The sequence below is a fragment of the Gopherus evgoodei genome, chromosome 9 (assembly GCF_007399415.2).
Source record: "Gopherus evgoodei ecotype Sinaloan lineage chromosome 9, rGopEvg1_v1.p, whole genome shotgun sequence".
Classification (NCBI taxonomy): domain Eukaryota; kingdom Metazoa; phylum Chordata; order Testudines; family Testudinidae; genus Gopherus; species Gopherus evgoodei.
This window is the reverse complement of record NC_044330.1, coordinates 104,204,537-104,226,877: the sequence shown is the minus strand read 5'-3', so window position 1 is coordinate 104,226,877 and position 22,341 is coordinate 104,204,537. Positions and strand designations below refer to the sequence as shown.

The 22,341-nt window shown below is 39.5% G+C and overlaps 1 protein-coding gene and 1 long non-coding RNA gene across 5 annotated transcripts in view; one reads left to right on the top strand and one right to left on the bottom strand.

Moving 5' to 3' along the window:
• The first annotated feature begins 1,711 nt into the window (after positions 1-1,711).
• PHF6 (PHD finger protein 6) overlaps positions 1,712-22,341 on the top strand; it is a 39,411-nt gene continuing 18,781 nt past the window's right edge. For 2 of the 4 annotated variants that reach the window (XM_030574648.1, XM_030574646.1), the window contains exons 1-5: positions 1,712-1,855; positions 7,992-8,174; positions 8,393-8,494; positions 12,588-12,721; positions 12,995-13,038. In XM_030574648.1, the coding sequence (XP_030430508.1) occupies positions 8,037-8,174; positions 8,393-8,494; positions 12,588-12,721; positions 12,995-13,038 (418 nt within the window). In that variant the 5' untranslated portion in view covers positions 1,712-1,855; positions 7,992-8,036. Of the gene's footprint in view, positions 1,856-6,137; positions 6,209-7,991; positions 8,175-8,392; positions 8,495-12,587; positions 12,722-12,994; positions 13,039-22,341 lie in introns of those variants that run through there. The other 2 variants (XM_030574647.1, XM_030574649.1) reach the window with 2 other exon arrangements.
• LOC115657196 overlaps positions 21,784-22,341 on the bottom strand; it is a 36,030-nt gene continuing 35,472 nt past the window's right edge. The window contains exon 3 of the long non-coding RNA XR_004001908.1: positions 21,784-22,126. This is a non-coding gene — a long non-coding RNA (uncharacterized LOC115657196). The remainder of the gene's footprint in view (positions 22,127-22,341) is intronic.

Below are 22,341 nucleotides of genomic sequence, written 5' to 3'. Positions count from 1 at the left end.
CAGTCAAGGGTTTTGGACTGAAGTTTGAGTGCTGCTAATGCCCAAGCTAGCAGTGCAGTGAGGATGCAGCTACTGGCTATAAGCTGAGTTAGCACATTTGTGATTCTAATCTAATCACTCTGTGTAGCTTCACAGTGTGGATACTTTCACTCCACCTAGGCTAGCTCAAATGGAGTAACTTGAGCTAACTGTTACAGTGAAGACAAGCTCTGAAGGGGGTTAGGCTTGACTTTTAGCTATGTTGCTTTTCAGATCAATTCATCCATATGTAGGTTCTCTCATCTCTAACCACTACTACACCACATTGTCCTCCCAGAACCAGGGTGGAGTCCAGGGACAAGACCCTCGACTGATGAAAACTGTCATCGTTCCATTGACTTCAGTGCAATGTACACCAGCTGTGGCTCTGCCCCTAGGATTCCTGACCTCCATTCTACTACTAACAAATAGCTGTGCAGCCAACGCACTGAAAGTGTGTCAGGTCCTCTAGTAATTACTCCTGTAGTTCAAGTGTACTGAACTGAGTCTCAAAGCCCAGAGTTAAACCCTGTTAACAGCCCACAGCGGAGTTGTACGTACTAGTACTTACTTTGGTTTATTTTAATTTATGCAGTAAAACATCTTTTTTAACCTAAAAACTACTATCATCTTTGTATTACGGTGTGATGCATACTTTATTTCACTTGTTTGTCATACATTGGCAAGTCTGAATGTAGGCGTCACAGGGGCAGACACAGGTGACACAACTACCAAAAAATAATATTATTCCAGCTTCATCAACTTTGCACTCTAAGACGAAATCTTAATGGCAACCTCAGCAATGTTAAGGCAGAATAACTTCCCAAACGCCCAGGAAATGTGATCATTAGATGTGCTGATCGGCTGATGCAAGAGGGTTTGAAGTCACTGTTAAGGGTTAGCATCAGAGTGCAGGTTTGATGGAGCTTGGGTATGTGTTGCTTTTTGGTAGCTATTGATTGGAGATGGAAATAAAACCTTTACCCAATGCTAGTGCATGTTACCAACAGAGCAGGAGGCAGGCAACGCAAGCAGCTTTTCCCTCTACATCCCTCTTGACACGCTTTTAAGAGTTGGTGGGCTGGGTCCTGATGCAATGGATGTCACTAAGCAAAGCTTTTGTGTTAATGTAACCAGCCATAGCAGGTGACACAAGAGCCATGAGTGGCTTGTTGTGAACTCCTTGAGGCAGGAGTTGTCTTTTTGTGGAGCACATCCCCTGCCCTGGGGTCCTAATGGGGGTCTGGTGGTGTGAATGCAGCAGGCAAGGCCCTGCCCCGCTATGTGAGGTTCTATGCTCTCCAGCCCTTCTGCAGAGCCAGCTCAGTCATGCGCACGCGCAGCCTCCCAACCTCCGGTTCATTCTACCCACAGCAGGCTTCGAAATGATCTGTACGCATGCGCGGGTCACCTTCGGGTAACCCAAAGGTCATTCTACGCAGGCGCAGGTTCTCCATTTTCCCCATCCCCGCCAGCTGTCAAGTCCAACTGCGCACGCCCAGGTTCTCTCTCTCTCTCTCTCGCGCGCGCGCCCCTGCCCCCGTCCTCCCCGGCAGCCGACGACTTCGGATGCTCGTGTGCGCCTGCGCTGGAACCGCGGGCCGCTCCGGCACCAGTCCTTCTCGGCCGCGCCTCGCAGCCTAGTGCACCAATCAGGCGCCGGTTGGAACGTCGTGACGTCTTGGCGCCAGCGCGAAGACGTGCGTGCGGCGGCGGCGGCGCAGCGTCCCCTGCCCCGAATGAAAGGGAAGGTCCCAGCGCCAGCGAGCGAGCGGTTCTGAGCGCCCAGCGGCGAGGGGCCCCCGAGTCCTCGTTCCCCGGCGCCCCGCCCACCTGGGTGAGTGAGCGAGCGAGCGGCCGCGCACACTTGAGCGAGGCACCGCTCGGCGCCGGCCCAGCCGCCTGTGGGCGGCGGCGGAGCCCCTGCCCGGCCCCTCCGCCTGAGGAGAGACCCCCAGCCCGCCACGGCGCGCGCCCCTTCAGCTGCGGGGCCGCCGGGGCGCAGGCCTGAGGAGCCCGCCCGCCCGGCGAACAGCCCCCTAAGCCTCGCGGGGGCTCGCCCTTCCCGGGCCCCACGACCCCCCTGCGCCCGGTGGGATTCGTGCCCTTGTTGTAAGGGGACCCCAAGACTGGGGGCCCTTTTCCTCCAAGCCTAGACTGTTCTCCCACCTCTCAGGGCCCCCGTCTTCTCTTGGCGTTAATAATCCAGTGGGAAGCGCCCCTGCCTTGAACGGAGCCGTAGGGATCGGTTTCCGATTGAGGATCCCACTGCAGGGACACTACCGGCTAGGGCAGAGGAGATTCTTCCTTCTGAGAGGCGCACCCTACTCAGCTCTGTGGCTTAGCTGCCCGCCCCACCAAACTATTCAAGCCCGGGTTTGACGCCCCTTCTGCGACTTGGATGCCCCAGGTCATGGTCTCCACGCCCCCTTCCTGGGTGGGAACCCCAAACTTTCCTGAAAATAAATCCAACTTATCTGCTGTAGGCTTGTTACACCAACCTCTCTTTGAGTCGTGAGTGTTTTCTGTAGGTATGAAGTACATGTAAAAGCTTGTTTGCATGTACCTTAAAGCTGAGATTTCCACGTGATTAATGATTTTGAGTGCTCGTTGTTCAACTAGACACTTTAAAGGGGCTTGATTGGCAGAGGATGAGTAATCTATGTTTTCTGAAGATTAGCCCCTTTAAAGTACTTCAAATTGAGTACCCAGAATCACCAGTCACTTGTAAAAATACTTGCCTAAATATGTTTTTTGTTTGGTTTTCATCTGAAAGTATCCAAAATCACTTTTTCTAACAAGTTTAAATAAAAAATGTCTAGGCACGTTTCTCTTGTGCTTCTCCCAGATGTCTCAAATTCTGTTACATGTTAAAAAACAAAACAAAACCCAAACAATCCTGTGTTTGCATAGTATCTCTAGTCATGAAGAATCCAGAGCTTTAACAAAACAATTAAACTTTCCTGTGGAGAGCCTTGCATATAAACTATAATCCAGTATTTTATGTAAGAAATAGCAAGCTTGGGCCTGACTTTAGCAAAGAAATAGAGCATGAAGAAAAGCTCTTGAACTTCCTTTCTTATATTCCGACAAAATGGGTATTCACCCACAAAAGCTCATGCTGCAATATGTGTGTTAGTCTATAAGGAGCCACAGGGCTACCCCTCTGATACTTGCTTATCTTAGGTTTCAGAGTAGCAGCTGTGTTAGCTTGTATTCGCAAAAAGAACAGGAGTATTTGTGGCACCTTAGAGACTAACAAATTTATTTCAGCATAAGCTTTCATCTGAAGAAGTGAGCTATAGCTCACAAAACCTTATGCTGAAATAAATTTTTTAGTCTCTAAGGTGCCACAATTACTGTTCTTTTTTCTTATCTTACTTTCCCTCCCTCAGTGCTGAGTAATGTTTCATATATTGGGATAGTGCCCTCCTTGTGTGTGTGTGTGTGGTTTTTTGGGTTTTTTTTTGTTGTTCCCTGAGAGATGTTGAATATTGGAGAGACAAGATGGATGAGGGAATATCTTTTATTGGACCAACTTCTATGGGGTGAGAGAGACAAGATTTCAAGCTACACAGAGCTCACTCTCAGGTCTGGGAAAGGTATTCAGTGTCACAGCTGAATGCAAGATTGATCAGATAGTTTAGTATAAGTCATTAGCACATATTGGAAGGGACCATTCAAGGCAAAGTGGCCTGTTAACATCCTTGTATACATAGGACAAAAAGGGCGGTGGGGGGGTTAGTGAGTTACAGATTGTTGTAATAAGTGGTAAATCAAATGTCTTTATTAAGGCCATGATTTTTAGTGTCTAGCAAAGTTATGAATTCAAGCTCATCTTTTGCAGGAGTATGCCTGTTTGTTGCACATTTAGAATTAGTCCTATAGAAGATGGCAATAAAACTAGAGTGCCGGGCTTAATGTAGTTTGTGTGAAAAACTCTTGCCAGAAAAAAAAAAATCAAAAAGGGAAAGATGAGCTTGAGTACTGTCTTAATGTGCATCAATTGAACTATACAGATGAACAATTCTGAAGAGAGAATTACAAAAAGAATCCCTTTCTGTAGCTGAGAATCTCTTATCACAGCTTTCATTTTATGAGAGATTTTATTGTGGAATTAGGTACCCCTTGACACACAGAGAGAGAGAGAGAGAGACAGACAGACTCACACACACACACTCACACTCACACACACTCTCTCTCTCTGTGTCTTTTAAATAGGTTGCCTAGTACTGGTATAGATAGTTGTCTCCATAGTCAATGTTTCTGTGATATTCCTCTGTTTACAGGGTTTATAGCCTAACTGTAAATCTTGCCTTTGACTGAAACTTAGTGAGTAAGGTTTCAGTCCAAGGATATATGTACACATCACATTTTTATTTTATTTAAAAAAAAACAACACCCTGTTTATAGCTTTATTTTTAAAAGTGGATTGGAAGAATATTTTGCTGATTTTTAATTGTACCTCTTTTGGTGTTCAAGTGAGAAGTAGGTTGGTGTTTAATCAGTAGTCTGGATTAGACATTCTTAAACTATTTTCAATAAGAAATTAAATGGCAAGATTTTAAATGTTTGCATTCAGGATTATGGATCTGTAATGTGGCAGGGCAACTGGTTCTAACTGTTTTCAGAAAATGTAAATTAGCTAAAATAGAGCTAAAAATAAAGGTTTCTGCTTTTCTGAAACACTGTCAGATACATTTCTTATTTGTAAATACTCTGTCGAAAACCTAAACCTAGCAATTTTTCTCTGCTAAATAGTTTGCTCGTTCTTAACCTATGTTAATATACATTCTGTGGTGGTTTGTGATGTGAATTTATGCAAAAAATATACATGTGAAAAGGATGCCGAGTGCGCCCTATGATATGAAGGAAAGGATTTCCAGTACGTACCAGATTGGCATATGCTATGAAAACAGGTTAATATACATCATAGGTGAACAAATGTAACTTAAAGTCAGTAGTATGGATAAAATACTTCTTGTACTAATCAATTTCTTCTGCGAACCCTAAAAATGTATAAATAATCTACAAATGCCTAGGTATACAGAAAACACATGCAAACAAAAAGCACAAAATTAGAGAGCATATTTAGGTTTCCTTTAAAAATGCATTGGGAATAATAAAATAGGAATGTGTGTTACCTTTCTGGGCTAATCTTTGCTTTTTGATGTACTTGCATTTTAAAAAATCTTGTAAAGTATTTGAATAAGCATGCCAAAACACAGTTTCAGCCAGTTAGTTGCATCTTTTCATTGCTATGCTAACAGAACGGAACGCACATTTTCTAAGTTATAAAAAATACCAAATTACTTCAAGGTGTAAGGTCATATAAACAATAGTACATACCCTATTAACCGGAAACCTTGTTATATGTGTGAGTTAGATGCACAGTACAACATAATGCTGAAGACTAGGTGACTTCAGCCACCTGTGAAGAACGTATTTCTTTATCAGTAACTTCCAAGAAGCAAAATATTAGTGAGCAATCATTTTGACTTCCACGGTTGTTATGAATTACTCAGATTTTCCAAAATCTTATTTTGCCATTCAGATTGAAAGTAAAAGGGAGAGTCTATTGATGTAGCAGCAAGAGCGATTGACACACTTAAAACCAAATTTTCCATATGACTGTGTGTATGACTCCTGTTTTAGCCAATGGGACTTGTGAACACACATCCAAGGACAGAATTTGACTTTAAATTTCTTAAGTCACTTTTATAAGGACTGTCATTGTTGCTGCTACAAGAATTAGTTCCTGAATAAGAAAATAAAGTAAGAAAAATTAAATGCAATGTAACAAAAAAAGAAGTCAAAGCTAACGCACAATGAATGCACTTAGCCTTATGTCCATGTGTGTGTATATATATAAGTGCTGCAATATTAATTATATCCAAACAGAAGTTATTCTTGCATTTTAAATTTTGTTACAGTATCTCCAACCCATTATTGCATGATTTATGTGAAGCTTTTGAATGTGACTCAAGAACAAAAAATCTTTTTATATAGTTTCCTTCTGTTCTTCTGAAGCTCTTTTTCCTGCTTCCAAAATCTCATTTAGATTTTGAAAGAATTAAAGAACATTTTGAAAGTCTTTCTTTCTTTCCTTTCTTCAAAAGCCAGCCCTTCTTGCTGTTTAATAAATGGACTGCAGAGTTACTTGATTTTGATTTCTCTTTAGAAGAATATAGTAAGTAAATTTTTTGTTTAACATTTAAGGGTTCTCTTTTGCCACTGCAAAAGGGTGTGACTCATTTATTCACATTGGCACTTTTTTGTGTGTAAATCAGCTAGATCTAGAACATACGCATTTTTGTTACAAATATATGTCACCAATCTAGTAAATTGCTTTATAGTTAAAAGTGGAAGTAAATGAAACAGTAAAAAGAACAAGCACTAGAGATAAGATGTTTGTACATCAAAATGTAAATGTATCTTGTATTAAGCATGGCAAGAAAAAATGTTTTTAAATTATATCTATGAAAATTTGTGAATAATACTACATGAGAATTGAAAGGATCTTCATTAACCGAATTACATATAGAGGTATATAAACTTAGCACTGTTCCTCAACTTTCTGTAATAAAAATAAGGAGTGATGTTAGTGTCTAGGAGAGTGAGGAATTTGTAGCACTTTCAAGAACCAGGCAGAGTTCGGCTATGCAAATTTCACCAGTCAGTTGTGTAACTGCAAATCAGTCCTGACCAATGACACCTCTGCCACTGTAGCCAAGGACCTTTTTTAGTAGAAGTTCTGAACTAATGTAGTGGTCTTCCTGATTTAATGGACAAAGTGTGAGAGAGCCATATTCGTTGCCTTTGTGACCAGAAAGATACTGAGATCCAGATCTTCAGAGAGCAAAAGCAGTAAACAAGCATGCTACTTAGGTTCTTGAATTAGACCATGTTAATTATATAAATTATATTATGTTATAACATTTTTTTCTTTTAGAGATGTAAAGGTGAATGGACACAAACTTCAACTTTAGAATGGGTCCAGAAAGTGTATATCCTTGAATATTGGGTGTTTTAGGGCCCAAACTTGCAATGAGATCCACATAGGCAGATTCGTGTATGAAGCCTCATTGAAGTGGATCCATCTATGTGAATCTCATTGCTGAACTGAGCCCTTGGTGTTGTATTTTTAACTATGTTGCTTGTAAAACATAAAAAAAAGTGTGATTTATGTGGAGTTTAATTTTAAATTACTTAGGATAAGAACAGGTGTTGTCATGCACTTACTCAGAATTAGGATAAAGCTGTGAAAAACAGCCCTGGATCTTAAAGGGTTTCTGTTGCAGCATATTAGTCACAAATATTCACTTCTAAAACTTTGTAACTTTAACTAGCCACAATGTATCTGTGTAATACCTAAAATGGTAACATTTTATCTTTTCATCTCCTGAGGACAGTTACTCATATTTGTAAAGATGAAGATGTGTATTTAAATTCAGTACTTATTAGCTTTTATGGATTGTGGCCTAGTTTTTTTATTGCTGCTTCTGAAGTAGTTCAGTAGAATAGGTTTTATTGTATGCTAAGGTAAAGCTCCCCCTGTGCAGTGTGCTTCTGGAATAAATAAAAATAAAATGGAATATGACAATATTGCATCAGTATTTCCCTAAGAGTCCTAATGGTTGCTATACTTGTTAAATTTTTAATTTCCTCTTTTCCCTCCCCTCTCTCAGCCTTTACATTGGTATAAATTTTATAACTTCTCTTACTTTGGGGACCATTATATGCCTTGTTGCCACATTCTTATAAAGATTTTGGGAAATACAGCTTTTGCAATATACATGTTTATTCATATATTATACTCTAGCTGTGTGTATGAGACAAATTCTATTCCACTCTGAGACATGGTGGATGTTTCAGGTATTTTAAGAGAAACACAAAGTAACTTGAGTAAATATAATTTAAATTTGATTTAAGTTGAAATTAACATCACTATTGGACATTTTTATTCTCTGTAGCATTTGTGAGGACTGAAGTGTCATTCTAAAGCCATTTTAAAAATCATGACAAGCTCAATTGGACAGAAAAAAGGGTCTTCAAGGCAACGGAAGTGTGGTTTTTGTAGGTCTAATAAAGATAATGAATGTGGACAATTATTGATGTCTGAAAACCAGAAGGTGGCAGCACATCACAAATGTATGGTAAGTAACAGAGGAAAATGAAGTTAAAGCAGTGAGTTGTTAACTACATTATGTAAACAAACGAAATCCTGAATGATTTCAGCCCACTTGTGGCAGTGGTATATGTTACTAATACCACTGTTTATTTTTATTTTGAAATTGTTCCTTTTTACAAATATAATTATTCCATATTACTGGAAACCCTTTAAATTTAAGTTTTATTTTTACACAACTTGCAGCTATTTTCGTCTGCATTGGTATCTTCACACTCTGATAATGAGAGTCTTGGTGGATTTTCTATTGAAGATGTTCAAAAGGAAATAAAAAGAGGCACTAAACTGGTAAGTCTGTAATTTTGCCTCTTGAAAATGGAAAAGTAGCATTTTATTAACTTCTGCAAAGTAACTAATGAAGTAATTCAATGTACCACTGAAGTTATCCATTGATCAATCTTTTTTTAAGAAATGTTTTCCCTGTGTCTGTGAACTCTAGTGTAATAGGTAATTAACCCATGGGAGGAGTCATTAAGATAAAACCAGTCACGCATTTTTAAAAATGAGGATAGATCTCAGAGAAAGGATAGGATAGTAGCTAGATGGCTAGCCACCAACAGGTGTATGATCCCTTATTGAAATCAATAGTAATTTTGCAGTTGATTTTAATAGGAATAGGACTGAGTTCTAAATGTCAAATGACTAATGATGAGAAGCTTCTTAAAGCAATCAGTTTTTTATTTTAATCATAATGTGTATAGTCTAATTTAAATATATAAATAGGTTATTTTGGAGATTGTGGAATATTTTTGGAATTCCTAAAAATGAACTGCAAATCTTAATATTTTCACTAGCACTGTCCTTATGTTATCAGCAAATAAAGATGGTTATAGTGAATATGTGGCATAATTTTTCAAGTCAAGTTTTAAAACTCACTAACAAAATAAATTTTCTTTTTAATGGGCTGCATACAAAGAGAAACAAGCATTTCTTAAATTTACTTTCCTATTTAATATTTTCTGACAGATTTCACAATGGAAGCACATTCCAGGGAGCGATGCAAGTGTAACTCTGCTCTTTTACCAACATTTGGTTTCACTGCCAAAAACTGTCCTTTACTGCCAAGATACTTATTGCTTCCATTTTTTAATGTTTTGATAGAGCCTTGGGATGCAGGTTTTTCATGAGATGCACATACTGAAAACTAGTTTAGTCATAGCTCACCAAACTGCTGTGGAACTGTGTGATATGACTGCTATTTGTTTACAAGGCATTTCTCAATTTTTAAGCAGATTTCTGTTTGATGTAAGAGCTAGGTGGTATTACGATCATCTTTCTTATCTGGGACATGATTGGTTTTGCAAATATTTTCTAACAAGTGATACGGTATAACTAAAACAGTCCTTAGACACTTTCATTTTTTTGGGGAGAAATGGGGGAGGGGGTCTGAAAGAGGTTTTACCAGGGATGCTTTATTTGGAGGCTGAAGTTACATGATGTTGCACCTCATTATACTTACAGCCTCGTCACTAAACAGTACAATACTTTGCTTAGTCTTTTTCAGTGTGGAGTTTTATTTGGTCTAATTATATTATGTCTTCATTGAGCTATACTAGTTGGAGACTATAAGTGTGATTGGAGATTTGATATATATAAAGAGCAGAGTAGCATATGGCTATGTGGGCCAACAAGACACTTTTTGAAAATTACAGCTTTTTAAATGGTTTTATGAGATCTGTATGTTAGGGATTCATGAGAATATAGATTTTCTTTGTGCTTCTGAATCTTTTTTGTTCTATCAGTAACATGTTGGAAGAGGACGGATTCTTAAAGCACACCATCTAGAGCAGGTGTAGGCAACCTATGGCACACATGCCAAAGGCGGCACGCGAGCTGCTTTTCAGTGGCACTCACACTGCCTGGGTCCTGGCCACCGGTCCGGGGGGCTCTGCATTTTAATTTAATTTTAAATGAAGCTTCTTAAACATTTTAAAACCCTTATTTACTTTACATACAACAATAGTTTAGTTATATATTATAGACTTATAGAAAGAGATCTTCTAAAAATGTTAAAATGTATTACTGGTGCAGGAAACCTTAAATTACAGTGCATAAATGAAGACTCAACACACTACTTCTGAAAGGTTGCTGACCCCTGATCTAGAGAAACCCGACACTTGAACTGGGTCCAAGTTTTATATGAAGAGGCTAAATGGTTTTGTCCTGATAAGCTTGAATGTGCACTCTCTTCAAACATGTTGCACTTAGTGATTGCTTTCCATTCTTGACTGGTCCTTTATAGGAGACACAGTAAAGCACTCAATGTGGTTCTCCAAATCTAATAGTCATATTGATAGTTTTTACTAAATTGCAGACAGAGTTTAAGTAGTTGTCCTCTTTTGGTAGATGTTGATACTTAGCGAATAGGCACTGAGGACTTGAAGCTACTTCTGCATATTAAAGCAGTGATGGGAGAAATGCAGAATATTCCTGGTAATAGTTGAGGGGTTGAGCTATAATGATAGACCAGTAATATCAGCTTGTTCTTATTTTCCAGTAAATGCGCTGATCTGAGGTCATTATTGCTTCTATTAGCTGTATGTGAGAAGAAATTCTTACAAGTGGTCTTTTTTGTGCTTAGAACTTTCCATGTGCCTGATATACCTAGAGAATTAAACATGTTGTTACAAGCCAATCAGATAACAAAAATCATTCCAACAAATTAAAAAACTTATTTCAATGGGAAATAGATCAGTAAATCGATATAAAGATTCTTACAGTTTGTCATTTCACCAGAGAGATTTCACAGCTTATGTAAGAGTAAATTGTGCCCATCTAACCTTTTAAAATATATGAAAGAATTAAAATAGTGGATAAAAGGGAACTGATAGATACATTTATTTTTAATGTGTAAATACATTTTAATAAAGTTGCTCACAAGAAGTTACTTAGGAAACTTGAAATACAGAGGGTTGATTAAACACCTACCATGGATTTAAAAACTGATTAAGAGCAATGGAACAGTATGAATAGAGCAGTTTTCTCAATTTGTAGGGAGGTAAATAGCAGAATGATCCAAGATTCAGCTCATTTTTTGTTTTGTTTTATTCAGTTAACTTCAAGATGGGGTAAATAGTGGGGTTACAAGGCTTGCTGGTGGCACGTTTATTTAAGTTAGTTAAGACTAAGCAGAATTGGAAGATCTGTAGAAGGACCTAATAGGCAAGACAGTTAGGCAAGATGATGGATGGGTAATTTTACTCTTGATAGACTTATGCAAGGTAATGCATATTGTAAGGAACAATTTAAACTGGTCATGTATGCTGATGGGTTTTGAATGTTATAACCTTTCAGGAAGCAAAGTAGATGTAAATATATAGCTCAGTAAACATACCTCAATCAGTCAAAAACTCAGTAAGAGTTTGAGCAGTTTTAAGAATCTAGAAAAAATATGATGAATATTAATGGCATTATATACATTGACTGTGTGTCTTCCCCTTTAATTCAGCACATGAAGAAGGGCCATGAAAATGTTTAGAAGCATAAGAGGTGTTTCTCAAATGAGAACCCATTACAAATTAGTGTGGAAAGTGTCTATCCTTGGAAAAGGAAGAGTAAAGCAGTAGCCCTCTGTTGTAGCCTTTTCTGCAGCATAAAAACAAAAAGGTGGTGGTATTAATACAAATAAGAGAAATTCCTTTTGTGTACCACAGTGTCATGGAATATGACTGAAGCAAATTACACCTCTACCTCAATATAACGCTGTCCTTGGGAGCCAAAAAGCTTACGGCGTTATAGGTGAAACAGCGTTATATCGAGCTTGCTTTGATCCACCGGAGTGTGCAGCCCCGCCCAGAGCACTGCTTTACCATGTTATATCGAGTCACGTTATATCGAGGTAGAGGTATATTTGAAAGAGGATTAGACAGTTGTAGGGGAAAAAATGGCAGGCAGCTGCAGTTAACTAAGGTAAAATTTAAACCATTCAGTTTATTCTCTGAATCATAAGGACTGATTTGCCAGCTGAGGTCAGCAAGAAAGTCCCTTTTCTCTCCTTCTTTAATAGTATAATCCACAGTTGATCAGTGTTTGGTGTAGCCCACTTTTGGAAGCATAACATCTAAGTGAAAAATTAAGTTTGTTCCAGTATGGCACTTCTTACTTAGCTAAAGTTATTGGATTATTTTTCCACTGCATTAATAATTAAGATGATAAATTGAGTAGCTGACACATCTATCTCTCCTTTTAAAATTAATTAAAAATGACACTTGGGAAAAATGTGGACAAAGACCGTATGACTGAGTACATTGCTCTCAGTAATGCCAACTGTTTGGTGAGGAGGGGAGTTATTTTATGCCTGTTAGTTCCAATTATTTCCAAAGCCAAAAGTATTAAACTATTGCTAGCATGAATTTTATTTTTCTCTCTCCTTCTGTTGTAGATGTGCTCTTTATGCCATTGTCCAGGAGCAACCATTGGTTGTGATGTGAAAACGTGTCACAAGACATATCACTACTACTGTGCATTGCATGATAAAGCTCAAATAAGAGAGAAACCCTCACAAGGCATTTACATGTAACTACTATTTATCATGTTTCTGTTTGTATTTATATTTCACCCTCTTTGTAAAACTATCATTGGAATACAAACATTTTGGGTTTAAAAAAAAAGTTATAATGGTGAATATGGAGTTTAATATAACAGTGTGCTAGACTGTCTACATTTTTAACTGCAAAATTGGAATTGTAGAGAGTCTTGTAAATGGGGTGAAATGTACTGTTATTTAAATTAAACTAAATAAGCTCTGAATCATGATTTATCTGATAGTTTAACTACTTTGTTTTATAGGATTTTATGCCGAAAACACAAGAAAACAACACGTAACTCTGAAGGTAAAACTATTCAATGTAATTCCACCCCACCCCACCCCACCCCACCTCAACAGATACTTTGATTACATCTTAAATTTTGTGGAAAATATAAATGTTTTGGGCAAACTAGACTGGACTAGAATTAGATGCGTTTCTGAAAGAATTAATCTAGAATCTGAACATATAGGGAATTTGCGTATGGCGTTAAGATGCTAAAAGGTAGGCATCTGGTTTAAAAAAAACAAAACCTAAATCCCAGAATGCTCTGGAATTCTGATGCTCTGTCATAATAAAAATTCTGTGAAGGTAATGTGTTCCCTCTTGGGAAGAGACGGTCCCTTTTAGGAAGAATCTAATTTGTATGTTCAGGTAAGTATTCTACATTTTTAATGTGTCAATTTTGTCAGGCAATGGCTATTCTTAACTGTTTGTAACAAAATCCTACAAAACTACAGTATTTTTTATCTGTTGCAAGATTAAGCTTTAGGGTTCCTTTCGTAATATTCCTGATAATTTTGTCATAAATTAGAAAAGAGATCTGATATTATATTTAAGGGGTTGTGGTCAGATTACCCTTTGAAATGCTCCCTTTGACTATTTGGCCGATGAATTGATTAACACAAGCAGTTGTATGAAAGCACTCATGCAACCGTTTCATAACTGAGGGGAGACTTTTGGAATGGATGAGGCAGTTGGACAAAACATTAAAAATAGCTTTAATATATTGTATGGTCTTTTGACATTCAAAACCGTTACTCAATTATGTGTGGTGGTAGTTTTTGCCATTTTTCTATTGAATTTGAATTTGGGTAAGTAGAAATTAGTTTATCTTTGTATCATTCTAAATTGAAATGTAACCTCAAATTGAAACAATGAAGAAATGTCATTTAGTGGTGTTTTTAAATTGCTTGTAAATTGTCATTTGTTTCTGCCAAATGCTTTTTATTTAGCATATATATTGTGCCATTCATATTAAATTATATTAATAATAGAGATTTAATTTAATCTCCCCCCCGCAGTCTTTTTGCACAATGTAAATCAGAAATTCCAGGGTAAAACTGGATTTTTGTTATCCAGTCATACCTAACTATCGTAGTGCACTCTGCATGTAACATGCACTGCACACTATGACTTCTGTAACTAACAAGGCTGTATTTAAGGAGACTGGAGAAACAGCATAGAATTTGTATTAATAGTTAATGGATTTAAAATAGACTAGACCTAGTTACTTTATTGTAGTTTGGTGTCTTAATTTCTGTTTGGGGTTTTTTATAAACAGTATTGTATTATGGAAAGATGTTTGGAGTGAAGTGAAGGACTAGACTAGTCTCTCATGTAAATAGTTATTTTAGACAGAGACACAATGTACATATACGCACTGTTGGCTCATAGCTATTGCCATCTATTGAAAAACCTAACTGTGATCCTAGTCCTGCAAGTTGTTCCATGGGAATGGACCTCTGCTGCTTTGTGGAGCTCCTTGCAGGGCCATGGTCTATGCTAGTATTTGAGAGTCTGCAAGAGCTGTTTCTGCTTATTCTAAAATGTGACTCTTTACTGTGAGGAGCTCTGTATTTTCATATGGATATTTGTATTGGAAAGGACATGAAAAAATTACTGCTGAAGAGCAAGAGCTGTTTTTTCAGATAATTGCAGTTTTTTGAAAAACACACAAGCAGTGTTTTCTATAACAGTTTTGGTTTTTAAAATAGGTTTAAGTCTATCTGAGTTGTTGAAGACAAAAAATCTGATTATATCTTGTTTGGATTTTAATTTTTCACTCCATTGAATCGAAATGGAGGATTTGGGTCAATAGTATGTTGCCATAGTGTGTGTGATCTTTTTAGTGAGGGTCCCAAGTTTGAAAATCTGACTTTGTCACTTTGTTCTCAGGCTTCTGGGGACTGAGTATGCTATACTGACAGAACAGTGCTGTTGTTCATAGTTTGTATTTTGGTAGTGCCTACCAGGCCAGGGGCCTGTTTTCCTAGGCCATGTACAAATATAACAAAACAAGCACATTTAGTCTCTGGCGAGGAAACACCTTACCCAAATGTTGCTGCTACAGAATGATGTATGCTGCTAGATACTTGTATCCTGAGAGATAGTTGCTATGTCTTCAAAAGAATGTGATATCAGGTGGTCCTCAGCACTTTGAGAAGGGGCTTAAAGGATCTCCTGTGTTATTTACTATTTAAGTGCTGACATTGTGCTCAAGACTGGAACGGGCACATAGGGAGTCTGTCACAAAAACATGGCACAATGAGAAGTCCAGAAGAGTTTTTCTTACATATTTTGTTGGCTTATTTTTTGTGGCCAGCATGGAAAAAGTGAGTGTCAAGTAGGGAGTTGAATGTGTAGAGGGAAACTAGGGCTTGGCACACTAGAAAAGACAAGTAGAGAAGAGTAAACAAATTGGACTGAATAATCAAATGCTGTTATAATAACTTTTTTGTCATATATTTTGTTTCCATGAATTTCACTCTTGGGGTTGTTTGCATACCAGAACAGTTAATGCTGTTGATCTGTGGTCATGTGCCTCACCGCTTCTGTGTGGGGTACTGGGACCGAAAGTCAGATGCGAAGGAAGGATATGAACCCTGCCCCTTGGTGGCTGGGTTTTTGTGGGAGAGAGGTTTGATCAGTGTAGAGCAGTTCTGGTTGTGTGTCCTAATTGCAGTAGTTCTGTTGTTTTTATTTTAGCTCTTTTGGAAGCAGCTGTTGGAATAGAACATTTTTAATAGAATAGTTTCTCATTTGGGTCATGTCAGGTTTAGACAATCAAGAATCATTGGGACTTAAATTCTGTGGACAGTGCTGCCCCAAAATATCTATTAAGACCAGCAATTATTCTTCCTACTTTATCTAGAAAATGGTTGTTCTCTTTGGAGTTCTTGCTAAAGCCTGAGAGGTGTGTATTGTTGTGTCTGTTAGCAATTCCAGATTGGTGGGCCAATAGCTGTAGAGGCTAATATGTTACTGCATACCAAGCCCTTCTCCCATCTGGAGGAATGGTATGCCATCCAGTACCTGCTGGGGAAACTTTCAGTGTGGTGCACAGAGATTTGGCTAAACTACTTACTTTAACATTAATTAAAGTTGAACAGCTAAAAACCTGTTTACCCTAATGAACATTTACTCTTTGATGTCCAAATCTCTCATGAAGCCCAAGTGGGGCAAGAATTCATTATGCTGAATCCTTCCCTACTCCCCAGGACCAATTCATGAGTTAATGCAAGATCTTATTCATTTAATGTCTGGAAGGAGATGCTGAAGTTACTCCTGAGGGCATTCTGCACCAAAAATTAAAAATTATGCACACAATACTTTAAAATTCTGCAAATTTTATTTGCCAAATGTGGAAGTTCCAGCATGGCATTGGGGAGCCCAGGCCACTGGCTGCACAGAGGTGATAGATCACTGTGCAGCCTCCTTCCCCCGAGACATGCACTCAGCGGTGAGGCTACACCCAACCCTCACACAGTGCAAGGACTGGGCCTGCCCCAGAACATCCCAGGACCCTACCCCTCCATGTCAGGTGCCGCAGGTGTGGGCATGCAGGCTAAGCAAAGCAGGATCCAAGTGTGGAGGAGTTTAGTATGGGAGGATCCAGGTGTGCGTTGAGAGGGTTTTGTGTGGGGCAATCTGGGTGTGAGTGACTCAATGGGGGATCTGGGTGCAGGGGAAATCTGGATGCACAGGGGCTCGTTGGCGGGTTTTGGATGCAACAGTAATGGTACTCTGCAGGGAGGTCCAGAGGAAAGTGTGTGTGGGGGGGGCTCTGGGTGTGGGGAGGATAGAGCTCGGCAGGGGGGTCTGGGTGTGGTGGTCTCAGTAGGGGGTCCGGATGCAGGTGCGGGTGGCTCATCAGGGTTGTCCAGGTGCAAGAGTAGTCGGGCTTATGGATGGGGTGCTGGGTGATGAGGCTCCATGGGAAGGTCTGGATGCACGGGGGTTGGGCAGATGGGGGAGCAGTTCCCTGTACAGGGATCCCTCCCCTGGCAGCTGAGGAGCGATGGTGTGTGCACATGGGGGGGAGTTTGCAGAGCTTTCTGCAGTGTGGAGAGAAATCTGGGGTGGGTCTAACCTAGCCCTGGATGTCATGCAGGGGAAGAGGATGTCCTGTCCTGCGCAGCTCAGCCAGGAGTGGCAGCTGAGTACAGGGTAGGTGCCACCAGCTGAGTTTTCCCTAGTCCCACCTCCTGCCCCACAGTGATTTACTTCTCTGCCGGCTGCTCTGGGCACCCGTAACATACTGCTAGGGAGGGTTGCATGACTGCTTTTGTGGCTTCTCTTTGCTTCCCCATCAGAAAGTCACTTTTCTGTAGGGAAGCAAAGAAATCTGTGGGGGACATAAATTCTGTACATGAGTAGTGGTGCAGAATTCCCCCAGGAGTATGAAGTGTCTTCTGTTTGTTTTTGAATTTAATAAATTTAGCTTGGTGGCACAAAAAGCTATACTTAGTAATTCTCTAAAATTGTTGATCTCCTTTAATATTTCTTTAATGTCCAGCATTCGCATGACATCAGAGTTATATGTGATGAATCTATTTCTTCTCTTAAGTCAGATGCAGAAGTAATCGCAATAAAATCCAAATGCTACACCAGACAGATGCATGCCTCTACACAGTAGCTTTAATCTAATAACTCAAGGGTTAACTAGTTGTCACTGCATAGGCATAGAGACCAAGCTGGAATCTTACATGCAGTATTCCTGCTAACTAGAAGAGCATGTCAGTTAAAGTAGTTTGGAGGCTGCTGTTCAGAAGAGCAGATTGAGAGCTATTTGAAGTGCATTGTCCTCTAAACTGTCTAGATTTTTGCTTTAATTTCTCTCACTGCTTAGAAATCTTTTATCTAGAAAATGAAATAAAATCCAACCCCAAATTAAGCATTTTATTCGGGAAACCCAGTGGGCTCTTTGATTTTTTTTTTCAACACCCAACATCATGTGGGAGTTGCTATCATTGTTCTGTTTGGCTTGTAAATGATATCATAGCATTTCATTAGTTGAATTGTTATGCAGCTTGGCACAATTGTACTTATGTTTTGAAGTTTGGGACTGAAGTTGACCCATACTTATTTCCTTCATTAGTTGCAATTTTGGTCAGTCATTTTGATTTTCTATGGTTTGGTTCAAAAATAATTTTTCTTTACCTTACATTTGAGGATCTCCAAGTGAACTGGGGAAACTAAGGGACATAAAATTGGTGATGTGGTGAAGGTCACTCAGTAAGCCAGTGTCAATGCCAGGAATAGAACCAAGATTGTCAGTTGTATGCTTTACTCTCAGGGCAATTACAGGTCCTTCAAATGTTAAACTTTTATCATTCTTAGATTAACAGAATTTTTGTCGATACTCTACTTCATATTGGATAATCAGTCTTAGCTTTTTGCAAGTTTGTCCCTTGTCTGATATATTTTTTTTTGCCATTGGGGTAGAATCCTTGACAGCCTACTTCTAGAACCAGTTAATACTTTCAGGGCATTAGTGGAGGTGTCCACTTTTTGTATGCTACTGGTATTCTAATTTATGCAACCAACCCACAGATATCACTTCCTCTTCTTGCAGAGAAGTACCTGGTCATGTCCCAGGTTTATGCAATACTTAGCTGAGGTGCTAAAGTAAAGCTTACTGAATATCAGTACGTACTTAAGTACCTGGTTGTGAATATCCTCAAGAATAAGAAAAGAACTTTCAGTAATTTAACTCTTCTTTTGGAATCTAGACAAGAGCTTTCTCGGAGGAATTCCTTGCCAATAGCCTTAATTGCTAGTATTACTATAAAGATGGTAAATTTACCTCTTCATTCCAGAGTATGGACCAGATATTAAAAAGTGCTCAGCATCCCACTTAGAACAGTAGCTGCTGTATGCTGAGCTCTTCTGAAGATCTGGCCCTATAGCTTTGATACGTTATTGAGTTATGATTTTAAACACACTTGTTTGTTAGAAGTAATTGATGGCCAAAAACTAACTCTATCCTTCAGTTCCCCGAATGGGGTTGTCTTAGTCCTTCCAAACTGTCCTTACTTAACTGATGATGAATATTTCAAGAAAGGAACACTTGCATCTCATTCCTTTTATATCTGCTACATACTAATCAAATGGAGAATAATAAGAGGCCATATGACTGTACACATTGTTAATGTTTGGAACAGATGCTTGGAAGCTGTGAGGTCAGAAAATGAAGTGTCCATAATTACCGCAGTTGCTGCACCCAAAGCTCTCAGGGATTTAAAGGGAATGGTCTTTCCACAAATGGAAATCTAAAGATTCCCTTAGTCGTCGTGCTTTTTATTTCTTTACAAAGTTCATATTTGATCTAATCTCACGTAATTCATGGAATTGAGTGAGGACAACATTTCTCTAGCAAACCCATTCAGAAATAGCACATTCTGTACCAAAGCAATCATTTTATTCCATGCTTTGCATAAACCAGATGACAACAAGAGAAACATCGAAGACATATTGGCATCAGATTTAGACAATGTTCTAATTCGTCTGGGATGAGATTTGCGTTTTAGTCAAGAGTATTTCTTGACGCAGGCTCATTTTCTTTATTGTCAGGCACACACTACGCGTTTCACACTGTATAGTTGCCTCACTAGGCACACACTTCTCTAGTCACATGTAAAAACCACAGTGGCATCCTAACTCACAAGGTCTGGTCCTCTTGTCTTTCCATTCCTACTGCAGAGAGGTTGCATAGTCTTTCTGCGGAAGACAGATTAGGCCCAACTAACCAGAGCCACCTTATTTTGTATCTTCTGGAGACTATTCCTCTAAATATGCGCCCAAAATGTCTACATGTTCTTATGTCAAAAAGCAGTTACTCCATCCTAGAAGTCTGAACAAACATCCTCATAGCAACTGTTTCAATAGTCTGATTTGCGAAGACTTCTCTCCATGGAAAAAGTCCACTTGATAACTAGAGGAAAAGAAGTGTCTTTTACCTTGATATTGGAACAGTGCATTGTGTTTATTGAAGACATATGTAATTCTTCAGTGTGAATCTGTGACACTTTTTATACTGCACTCATCACTGTAGTAGCTGAGTGCCTTCAAGCAGTGTATTAAGCAATGAGACTACATATATCACATGCTATTTGTACTCTCATCCTCTCCTGAGAGGGACAAGTGTGTGCAGTAGTGACTTGTTTTAGTAGGGGCTTTCAAACTTATTTTTAAAAAATACCTGTTGTGTGTTTGTTAGGGAAGGCAAGATCAAATAAATGTGCATTACATTTGGATTGGGAAATAGGGAGATTTGTGATTATCCTTAGATTGTGGGAGAGTTCATTCCAAAGTCTCCAAACAGTCCTGATGAAGGATCTATCTGTCACACAGATAAGGTTTACTCTTACTGTGTTAAACTACTAAAAAAAAAAAAAAAAAAGCATAATTTTTCTTTTGCGTAGTAAAGTTTCAAAGCTGTATTAAGTCAGTGTTCAATTGTAAACTTTTGGCAGAACAGTCGTAATGTTTTGTTCAGAGTTACGAAAAACCTGCATTCCCAAAAGCAGCAAAGAGTCCTGTGGCACCTTATAGACTAACAGACGTTTTGGAGCATGAGCTTTCGTGGGTGAATACCCACTTCGTCAGATGCATGTAGGGGAAATTTCCAGGGGCAGGTATATATATGCAGGCAAGCTAGAGATAATGAGGTAGTTCAATCAGGGAGGATGAGGCCCTGTTCTAGCAACTGAGGTGTGAAAACCAAGGGAGGAGAAACTGGTTCTGTAATTGGCAAGCCATTCACAGTCTTTGTTTAATCCTGAGCTGATGGTGTCAAGTTTGCAGATGAACTGAAGCTCAGCAGTTTCTCTTTGAAGTCTGGTCCTGAAGTTTTTTTGCTGCAGGATGGCCACCTTAAGGTCTGCTATAGTGTGGCCAGGGACGTTGAAGTGTTCTCCTACAGGTTTTTGTATATTGCCATTCCTAATATCTGATTTGTGTCCGTTTATCCTTTTCCGTAGCGACTGTCCAGTTTGGCCGATGTACATAGCAGAGGGGCATTGCTGGCACTTTCACAGGCCTTGGGTGGCAGGCCAATCCTCGCCCACAGGCAACCTGCCAACCTGAAACATATTCTCACCGGTAACTGCACACCGCACCATAGTAACTCTAGCTCAGGAACCAATCCATGCAACAAACCTCGATGCCAAATCTGCCCACATCTCTGCACCAGCGACACCATCACAGGACCTAACCAGATCAGCCACACCATCACTGGTTCATTCACCTGCACGTCCACCAATGTAATATACAAACTGGACAGTCGCTACGGAAAAGGATAAACGGACACAAATCAGATATTAGGAATGGCAATATACAAAAACCTGCAGGAGAACACTTCAACCTCCCTGGCCACACTATTGCAGACCTTAAGGTGGCCATCCTGCAGCAAAAAAACTTCAGGACCAGACTTCAAAGAGAAACTGCTGAGCTTCAGTTCATCTGCAAACTTGACACCATCAGCTCAGGATTAAACAAAGACTGTGAATGGCTTGCCAATTACAGAACCAGTTTCTCCTCCCTTGGTTTTCACACCTCAACTGCTAGAACAGGGCCTCATCCTCCCTGATTGAACTACCTCATTATCTCTAGCTTGCCTGCATATATATACCTGCCCCTGGAAATTTCCCCTACATGCATCTGACGAAGTGGGTATTCACCCACGAAAGCTCATGCTCCAAAACGTCTGTTAGTCTATAAGGTGCCACAGGACTCTTTGCTGCTTTTACAGATCCAGACTAACACTGCTACCCCTCTGATACTTGACTCCATTCCCAAGGCGTTCGTAACTCTGAGATTCTTTTGTATCTTGAGCCCAGGCCATGGAAAAATTTGAGGATAAGGATCAATACCTTGAACTTGATTCAGAATTCTATCCAGAGCCAGTTTAGAGAGTAGGATGTGTTCATAGTAGCCTGTGTTTTTGAGGAGACTGTGCTGGAGTGTTTTATAGTAGTTGGAAGTTCCAGAGTGCTGAAGGTTTCATGCCCAGGTATGTCACATTGCTGTAGTCCACCTGAAAGATGATGAAGGCATGAATAACTGAAGCCAGCTCTTCTTCTGCCATGATGGGGTGGAGTCTCGTAGCCAACTGGAGAGGATAGAAACCATTACTCACAAATGTTGCAGTGTGAGAGCTCAGGATCAGTGAGAAATCCAATAGTACTCCTAGACTATAGACTGAAATGACCATTTGTGGATGTGAGCCTTCAACCAAGGAGACTGTACTGTGCCTGCAAACTCCTCTAAATACATCCCTCCTCCCTCTGGCATCACCTCTATTTTGCTCAAGTTCAACTTCAGCTA